This window comes from Rutilus rutilus (assembly GCF_951802725.1).
Source record: "Rutilus rutilus genome assembly, chromosome: 16".
NCBI classification, from domain to species: Eukaryota; Metazoa; Chordata; class Actinopteri; order Cypriniformes; family Leuciscidae; genus Rutilus; species Rutilus rutilus.
Genome location: NC_140224.1, coordinates 23,146,797 through 23,157,354, shown reverse-complemented (window position 1 = coordinate 23,157,354; position 10,558 = coordinate 23,146,797). Strand labels below are relative to the sequence as shown.

General features: G+C 37.5%; 1 protein-coding gene across 1 annotated transcript; it reads right to left on the bottom strand.

Annotated features, from left to right (window-relative positions):
* Positions 1-1,779: 1,779 nt before the first annotated feature.
* Positions 1,780-6,248, bottom strand: bambia (BMP and activin membrane-bound inhibitor homolog a). The gene is made up of 3 exons (XM_084434801.1): positions 5,823-6,248; positions 3,493-3,774; positions 1,780-2,681 (listed from the first exon to the last, which is right to left on the bottom strand). The coding sequence occupies exons 1-3, from the start codon at positions 5,896-5,898 to the stop codon at positions 2,254-2,256; spliced, it is 786 nt and encodes a 261-aa protein (XP_084290927.1). The 5' UTR covers positions 5,899-6,248; the 3' UTR covers positions 1,780-2,253.
* Positions 6,249-10,558: the final 4,310 nt, after the last annotated feature.

Sequence of the window (10,558 nt, the reverse complement as noted above, 5' to 3'; positions counted from 1 at the left end):
AGAGAGAGAGACAGAGACAGGAAGCTGCAGACAGGACAGTTAGTCTTTAGCCCGAGACAGAGTAATACTGGAAATATTTCAAGTTCAAGGTATTATATAATCATGTCTTTATGACTTTGTTATAGAGCTTTTAGAAGGAATTTGAAATGGTATTAATACTACACTAAAGCTTTCTATAACAATATAACTTTCTGTAAAGCTGCTTTAAAACTTGCTTGTGAAAAAGACTATAAATAACCATGACTCTACATATTTTAATAATAAATCGAGTTCTGATGTCCATCCGATCATTTTTAACACACAAATTTGGAGCTATTCACATACAGTGACCTAAAAAAGTATTTAAATGTGCTTTAGGAAAGTGTGAATGTATGAAACTCATTGCATGAAATTAAATATCTACAAACAAATGATGCTAAAGCTTTTCTCAGAACTAACTTCACTTTCTAAGCCTTTCTAAGTGTTTATTTTTATTGATGTATGAACCCAGCGAACAGGGAATGTTCTCAGAAATTCTGGCAAGGTTCTCTCAAAGTTATGAACATAAATATTGTTTACAAACATTAAATAAATGTCTGTGTAAAGTTATCCGGTCTTTAATAAGGCTCTCAAAACATTAGCACAAAAACATGATATATGCATTGTTCGTGGAACCTTTTTCCTGAAACAGTTTAGTTCATTTAACGTTTTTTAAATGTTGCTACTTGAGAGAACATACAAAAGTAACATTCCCATAATGTTCACAAAAAGATCAAATAAAATGTTCCCTTGCCGTTCATATAACCAATTTTTTTAATTGTTTTAATGTTCACAGAACATTACGAAATAACATTTTCATTCCTTAAGGCTTATGGGAACAGTAGCAAAACACTCTTAGAACATATTGTGTTAGCTGGGAAGTCTTTTTTTTTAAGTTCACACAGGCGTCATTAATCACATTAACTATGTATGTACATGTTACAACCAGAAAGTGTCACATACACTTTGTCTTAGTTTTAACCGCTATATCTATTTTTTGCTTAAAGCGTGCTTGTAAAAAGGGTTTAATATTTTCTAATCTAGCGCCATCATTTTTAAGTGTGCTTTATTTTTTTTCTTAACTTAACATACTTTTTTTGTGGCCACTATATATATAAACCTAATACTTTTTTGCCCTTCTCAAAAGTATCTTATAATATAAAGCACTATAACATTTTTAGTATGTTGTATGCTCCTTTTCCATCTCAAGGAGTCTGGAGTCCATGCCGTTCACATCCACTGCAATGAACTATATCACAGAGGAATGTTAGCACTTGCTGCTGTTCTTAAGGACATTTAGTGTGTGAAACTGCAAGCATATATTTTCAAAGTAGTTCAAAAAAAAAGTTGCACAGTTCTCAAATCTGTCCGTGATTTGTGGATTATAAAGTCAAGCCAGAGTGCATACAAGGGAATTACTGTGTTCAGCGAGTGCAGGCGAAGGACTCTGAACTCACAGCTTACCGACATTCCCTCACTTACTAAATAAATACTCGCTCTACCTCCAGTATTAATCCCAAGAGAGCAGCCCGAGAAAGCCAGAGAGATGTAATGTGTCCCTTTTGGAGGGGTTTCAGAGATGACGCAGTCAGATGAAGGGCACTACTTTAGAACAAGGCCTCTGTGTCAGTTTCCCTGCTACTGACTGAGCTTCATCACTCAAACACACACACACACACACACACACACAGTTGAATAGAGCTAAAAAACACAAGTACACAAATCTGTTTGATTAATGAAATCATAAGCAGAGGCTCGTGATTTGTTACAGTCAAGATTGGATCCTTTATTCATACAATTTGACTACAACAAACCTTATTTGTACCCTGGTGTCAGTGTAAAATTCTTCAACAAAAAAAAAGCCGCTTCGATTGCAACTTTCCAACCATCCGATAGTCATCTTGTCCGTTTTATACAAATGTGCAAAATAAGACCGTCTTTACGAATCCTTCAGTCTTCAGTGTCATTCCAGGATCCACAGGACACGGCTTGTTGGGTAAAGGGCGGGGTTTGCAGTCCTTAGCCCCGCCCTTTTTCATATTTACCACAACCCCACAGTGACCGGCCATTCTAATTCAAGTAAAGTGCTCTTTTGAGAAAACACAAAAATTTGCGTCCTTGAAATTTCTTCACTCTCTATGGAGACAATAAAATAACGCACCAAGCGGGACGATAATAAAATTACGACAGCAAACTAGTTACCCTTTTGTGCCCGAACAAAGAATTTCCGAGTAGTCATACGAACTCCAGCTTTCCGTGCCCCGAGTACATCCCCCAGTGCACCAGAGATAGTAGGCGTTCGCCTCCGCTTCCTCCTCCCGCGCACAACTCCGTCTGCCGCAGTTTATCGCAGCCCAGACAACAGTTCTCATGTCCCGTTACCGGCACCATGCACTCCAAGTCCAGCTTGGCCACGTGGCCTTTCTTGGCATGGTGGTGTCCATGAAAACTGTAATGCAGGCGAGACAGCATCTGTTGGCGCTGGGCCTGAAGACGCTTGTTTTCGCTCCGGAGCATTCGCAACGCCAGCATGATCAGCAGGACCAGGATAAGGCCACCCGCGATGGGAACCGCTATCACTGCCGCCCGGAACCACACCTCTTTAGCGGACGTCAACTCTTGTACTCTTGTGATCAGGTTCTGATTGGAGCTGTGGTATCGGTCTAGACAGAGAGACAAAGCATAGTGAGAACAAAGTGAGATTTGGATTGGGGGAAAAAAACAGCATGAGATTTAACGCTAACGTGTGCTACGTTACTTGTTCCACTCTCTTTAATATCTCAGCGCACCTTTTTCATTAAACGGGATTACATTTATGTGATTCGAGCCGTCTGTCAAAGGACGCTGTGAGAAGCACATTCCAGCACAGTGGGAACGTTTCATGATCCACGTGAAATAAAAAGTATGTGATCTGAATCCAAGTGCTAAAAGGTAAACTGCCAGCTACCCGCAAACTCGCGCTGCACTGGAAACCATTAAATATCAGCCTGCAGTTTGGAGCCGTGAGAACCGTAAAAGTCAATGTGTGCGCACATGTCTGATACTAAAATATCTGTCACAAGGGTCCATGTTTGCACAGGATTGACGTCAAACATCAGTAAAGATAATAGCCTACTTCGATTAGATAAAAAACACAACTATCTACTCATCAGGGAATCACTGTGTCCTATTGGCCTATTCATTGCCAGACATTCTGTACCAAGGCAGGAAAACAATTCACCCAGAAATGTAAACCCTGTCATCATTTACTCACCCCTCATGTTGTTCCAAACCTGTATGGCTTTTTTCTTTCTTCTCTGGAATAAAATATTTAATTGTATGTTCCACAGAAGAAAGAAAGGCATACAGGTTTGTAACCTTGACATGAGGATGAGCAAAATGATGAGAATGTTCATTTTTGGGTGATCTATCCCTTTAAAACGTGAAACAAACATATGATACAATCTACATTTTTGTCACATTTGTGTATCTCACCTGTTGAGTCACCTCGAGGGTGTGTGAGGTCATGCAGACCCCTGTAGTTACACATATCATCATGGCAACACTCTACGGGAGAAGAGCTTCCGCCGGAAACATCCAAGTTTTTGCTGGAGCACACATCTGCAGAGTTTAAAAGCGAATCTACACAGCCGTGCGTTAGAGGTGAGTTCGTGTTAAGTGGGTCCAGGACCTTAGTGAAGCACGCGTTGAGCTCAGATTTACACATGTATCCAGTGGCAACGCAGTGCGGCGCGTCACAGTAGCACCTGATCTCTCCTGCAAAACAGAGAAGTCGTGTTAGTTCAATTTTTTTAAAGAAAACTGATAATCATCTGTGGTAATAGATAACACTGACATTAATGCACCATCTTGGATGTATTAAATCATAAAACACATATATATTGTGTATATATTAAAGTACAAAACTGTTGTTTTTACAGTAAACTAAACTTTCCAAAGAATTCGGACTAATTTGAACATTTTAGACTAGCACCAATAAATGCAAGTGAAAATTTGCCCGATAGAGCGTGGGAATGCTTAAATTCCCTTCACATCCATTCCAACAGAAATTGAGCATTTTACTAGGAAATTAAACTGTGCAGTTTTTTTTACATTACTAAGATGCTGAAACTGGTTAACTTTATCACCAGGAAGGCATTCTTCATTTCTCCAAATAGGATGTGAGCAAAAATAAGCAACTAAAGCTAAACTACTCAGTTCTCATGCCAGAAAAAGCCCAAAAGAGACAGGGTTAACACAGTGCTATGACTAAGTGTTTGTGTCAGAACACTAATATATGGCAATTCTGTTTAACACAGTAACTATGTCATGGCTTTTCATGCAAGGGATCATTTTAGTCTGTCTTATAAAACAGGAACCGTGTAGCTTATAATTAGTGGTTTGTTTGCCAAAGTCAATTTCTTTCAACCCAAATGGAAACTCGTAAAGGGGGGTGAGAGCAGGACTCCTTTTTCAGTTAGCACGCAAACTCACTTGTGGTCAAACCTGGCATAATAGTCGTAGGGTAACTTTAAAGGGACAGTTTCCCGAAAAAAGAAGTTCTCTAATTTGTTTCACACTCGTGTTGTTTCATACCTGTATGGCTTTCTTTTTTACGTTGAACACAAAAGGAGATGTTACGAATTGACATTCACGGTCTCCATTCACTTTTGTTGAATCTTTTTCCAATACAATGAAAGTGAATGGGGACTGGGACTGTCATTCTGCTTAACATCTTTTTAAATTTTGTCATATTGATTTGAAGCGACAAGTGGAGGAATTAAAAGTTCCTTTAAGGTTCCCTCCAAAGATTTGGCAATAACGTGGTCAGTTAGACTAGAGGACGGCGGATTGTTTCGCGCTTGTATATTTACGGTTAAAACGCTGTTTCAGTAAGCGGTCGGTCAGTCCGTAATTTTTACCTACCGCCGAACTAGCAGCACTGCGCGTGGACGTGAAACAAAACACTAAACACACACCACGACACGAACACAAATAAACACGGCCTTTGTGTTGTTGTAAGCTGCTTGTATACACTGTCCAAGGCTGGAGTTACATGTCATCTCATTAGTGTGAGAAATCACTTCAGTTCTTCTTATCAGTTAGGCTAAATGGGTTTACTATTTATTTTGTGACTGGTTGTGGTGCTTATCCAATAATGTACAAAAGCCGAAGCATACTGTTCTTGGTATCTACTGCAAATCGAAATATTATTTTTATTATTAATAAGGCTCAGAAAATGACATAGCTGTGTTTTGGAGCATAATAGCTGGTTTCAAGCTGGTCTAAAGCCATTTTAGACCAGCAACAAAATAGCTCAAAATGTTTTTTTTTTTGTTTTTTTTTTTGTGAACACGTTAGCTGGTCAACCAGTCTTTAGCAGCTAGAAATATTTTATTTCGGCAGAAATGCATCCAGCATGCTTTAGAGACCAAATTCTTGGTTTCCCCCCTTATTATAGGCTATATTAAAGGCTAGCCTACAATAAATCGACTAAGTTAGCCTATTCCAAAATAGACTACCAAATCAAAATCCAAGTTGTAAAGGCATAATTGTAAGAGTGAAATTTAAGATGTATAATGAGTTGTTAACATATAAGTTTATCTTATAATATTAATTAACATTGTAGCCACGCGTTGAGACGTCAGTTTTGTTTTCGGCAAACAAGGCCATTAGCCGAAACACAAGTGTTGAGAAATGTAGGCTATGTATATCAATATTTTGAAGGACTTTTTGTGTTTGAGCGCTGCTGTTTTACATGCTCTTAAAGTTAGTTTTAGTAGTGTCGCGCGCTTCTTGAAACTACTATATAATCTCAATGTTACCTTTCGTGAGAAGAACAGCCATCGCACAAAGTTCCAGCTGAAACCAAAGAGAAACAAGGCTGGAATGACGATCCATTTACAACTGCTTTTCCTTGTCTTGATACCCCGTGGCAAGACCCTCCGAATGGTTTGAGGACTTGTTACATATGTCCTACATTGATTACTGCATTCCAAGGGATCTGTGATCTACGCTGTATCCAAAAACAAACGGGCACAGAAAGCCTGTGTCTTGTTCCATCAGAGACCAATGCCGAACTACCGCAAGTGCAGAAACATTCCTTGTGCGTAACACTAATCCGTCAGGCGTAAGAAACCCCACTATATACGCAAAAAACAACGACAACTGATTCGTTAAATAATAAAAAGAAGGAGCCAAAAGAAATGAGACACGGACAACTATCCTCGATCACGGAGCAGCGGATCACTGGTCGGACAATTTCACTGGATCAGTTTTTGGGGCTCAGTATAGCCACACCCACTGGTACGTTCATTGGTCGTACATGTTGAATCATTTGCATACTGCGTCCTATTGGCATTGGTATTGGTTCACACAGCGGTCATACAATTTGTCTTTCCGCCTACAGATGCTGAGACAGAATCGCATGATGAGGCAGGTAGCAAGGAGAAGAAAAAAAAAACATAATAGCATAATGGTTATTAAAATGAAAGCTGGTGTGGCAGATTACGATATAGCAACCTAACATATTGTATCATCAAGATTTAAAGACCCTATCAAAACCATTAAGATCTTAATGGCAGAATTAGAATATGGATTTTTTTTTTTTTTTTTTTTTTTGAGAAACGCATTAAAGTCAGAAGTATGTTTCAGAGCTTTGTCAGCCATACGACAGTGTTTCCCAGGCTGCTGGAGGTGGAAACTGCAGGTCTGCACTAGAGAGTGGATGTAGGCGGGTCGGTTAGAGAAATTAGCAATCCAAAGAGGCACATGGCGCCAGCGAGACGACACAGACAGACAGTGACACTCAATTACCCCCCAGACAATCCCATGCAAAACACACAGAGCACAACGATCGATATCTCAACTGCCCTGCCCGCCCTAATGTGTTGAGCACTTTGGTCAGGGCATGTGCTTCCCAATTGAAGGCATTTTGGGCAACCTTGAACCATAAATAAACGAATAAATGTAACCCAAGTGCTGCTGTAGACCCACTCATCAAACCCTACGATGTTTAAAATAAAACAAAATTCATAATTAGAAAAATTTAAGTAGGCCTAGCCTATGTTTTGGTTAAAAGGTTCTGTAATTTCATATGTCGTTGGTTTGAAAAATCTGCCTGATGTTGTTTATTTACCTCACATTTGTGCTTTTAACTGTTTTGTTGTATGTGTACACTAAAAAAAATGCTGGGTTGGTTTAACCCATGTTTGGGTTAAATATGTATGTAGTATATATGTGTTTATTTATCATAGCGTGTAGTGGGGCGATATAAAAATTGAAAATGTCAAACATACAGCTGAAAAAATGTCCTCCCATGTTACACTGTAAATAAAAAAGTTTCTGCCTTAAATTTTTTAAGAACAATCAACGTGCATGTGTAAGTCATTTCAACTTAAATTACATTAAATTAGTTGAATCTTGTATACTTTGCTTAACTTTGATGAGTTAAAGCAATGTAAAACATATGTTGTCATAACTTAGGCTATTAATCATACCAATTTTTACAGTAGGCCTACTGTAAAAAATATAACTCGCAATTGTTACTTTATGTTATTTTTGTCTGCATTAATGTATTCAGTGAATTAACTGACTGAGCTTGGTTTAGCTCAGTCTAGCTCAGCACCCAATTGTTTTGCCAATAAACTTTTTTCCTTTAAATACAACCATATGTTTATGAATTTTACTCTTTCTATCAGATTCATAATCAGCATTCACTTCAGAAATCGCCAGATAGGCTATACCTTTGTTGGAAAATTAGGATGCAACAGTTTATCTTATTATTTATTTATTGAGGCAAGTTTAACGAATAGCCTAAAATGCTCGTAAACTTTTTTTTTTGTGACTAAACGTAAAAAAGTCTTGATAGTGTGGGGAATGTGCAGATACTGAGGTTTATACTGGAGGTAGAGACGGACGGCAGTGGAAGTGTTTGATGAAGAGAGACAGACTGGGAGACGCTCACATCTGATAGATGGCCATCGATTCAGTGTCAAAGGCTAAAGACAAGCGATTCCGCTTCAGGGGACACATTCAGAGACCTACAGAAATTACCGGATTGACAGCAATTATCCTAATTGTTGGTAATTTAACAGAGGCGCCAGTTCAAAACCAGTCCTCCCTTCAAATGGTGAGATTCACACCTCCACAGACTAATCCAAGCGTCTGTGTAACTGCCCACGGAACATCACTAGCCTACTGATACTTCTAATGACAACTCAGTGAGTTGTTTGAGGGGGAAATGTTACATTTTTGTGCAGTCATTCTTAATTCGACCCACTTTAGCTCATTCATCAAATTGAGTTTAATGTTAATTAGTTTGACTATGAATAATGACTGTTCAGTATAGCCTATATTTCAGTAATCCACTCTAAAGAACAGTCTAGTCTTACTAATTATGAGGAATCACAAGATAATGAGGAATACAGTAATCATGGCTTTCATCAGTCTCAAGCACTTTACAATAATTTACCAAATAACACGTTTTTCGTAATAGGTAGGCTAGTTTAAGTAGGGCACCAACCTTTGTAGAGACTTTTTATAGATAAACACTTCCAACTTCATGTCAAAAGATGTTAATTAACATTTCAAACAACGGCGTTAGACTATTTGAAGTCTTTCAGTTTGAATGATCAGGTGCCGCCCTCTGCTGTCCATGAGTGGAATTATTTATTTATTTTTTCGCCATGTCCCTTGGTCTAGTTCTAGTTCGATTAAAAAAAAAGCAACCACTTACAAAAACATTATTTGTTGGCTAATGGCTACGACGAGGAGTAGAGAAGAAACTGTAGCGACTGACATTTGCTATAGACTAATTGGATGATTTATCCACATCATCAACCACAAAAAAGGTCACGTAGGGCGAATACAGAGAACACTTTATGCTAATTTGACGGGTGATAAATCTGATCTGATAGAAATGGCTCCAGCCTTCAAACGATATCATTTTAGATAGCTCTAGACCAGGGGTTTTAATGGTGACACAAGACCCCCAAATATGACAATCCTCGTTTGAGGGATTTCCATTCTAATTATAAACACTCAAAAGTAATAGCCTATTATAAATCTAAAACGAGTTTCTATTAAGATACATTACTATAGTATATTCTTTCCACTCATTTAATGTACTGTTAAATGTAGGCTATTATTTCATTTTATTTATAATAATCAAGTCTTATTTAATGTAATTTAATCTAATAGATGGATAAATATTTTTAATCACATTTCATTTTTAAACTTATTTTAACCATAATTATTATTATTATTATAGTTTTTCCTGTAAACTTTTCCACTGACCCGTCACTCCCTTGCCCTCTGAGGGTCCCGGGACACCAGTTTGAAAACCCCTGATCTACATCATACAACTAAAAAGAAGGATATTATATACAAATGCTTACTCAAAAGAAATATCTGAAATGAATGCTTTATTATTGTTGTTATAGTGAATGGGTGTGAATGCCAGTAGATGGCAAACCATCTTAAAGAGCAGTTTCATAAGACTTTCAGCAACCTTGTGTCATGCTTTAATAACGAGTTTATATATGCTGAAACCATTGAGCATTTGATGTTGAGTTACTCAGCACGCCAGCATAACCTACTCTTCACATCTCAAGACCTCAAGCTGAGGCACATCTGAGTCCTATAGGGAACAGACATCCAGGCTCACCGTTACCCGTTTCTCTGGGCTTTGAACTGCTCTTAAATGATGGGACACGTCATGCTGCTGGTGTGCTGTTAGTTGAGAGGCATTCAGTTATTTAAAGTTCATGGTTGTGTTCCAACCTCTGTTGATTCTCTTTGTGTCCACTCCACACAGGCAATATGACATTTATTTTAGTAAGTGTATTTTTGTATTTTAAAGTATAATCTACAGTTGTTGTTTTTCCACAGATGGACCTTGCGTTGGAATATCCGGACAAACTGGAAAAACATGGAACACGGGCCAGGTAACATCTGTCCATGATGCAACTTTTAAAATGGAAAACCTAAGAAATCTTGTTTCAAGTCACATCAGTAAAACAAAAAGCTAGCAAATATTCACTAATCTGTAATAAACAACAATGGCTCCTGGTGGACATCACCTTCTTAGAAACCGTTTTAAAAGTAGGGATGCAACTATATTCAGAAGATTATATATGGATGCATGTTAAATGCTATAAGTGAATTTAGGCATCACATTATGGACAGTGTGAAAAGTGATTTTTATGTAGTATTTGTTTTAAATTAGCTTTTATTTATTCATTTCAGTCTTCATTTAAATTATAGTAATTGTATGTGCGTTAAAAATAAATAAATTAGCTTTTAAAAATAAAATAAAACCAAACTTATTTCAATTAGTTTCCAAGGTAACATTTCTCACCTTCATTAAGTTTTTCCATCTAATATTTATGTAGTATGTCAGCTTTATTTCAATTACTGAAAATAAATATGTTAATGGTTCTAATTAACAATAACACTTTCATTTTGAGATTTGATAGTGTTAAATTAGTGTTTTTAAAAACTAACTAGTAGATGGTAAAGTTAAATTAAATGTTCACATAGGGCAAAAGAACAATTAAAT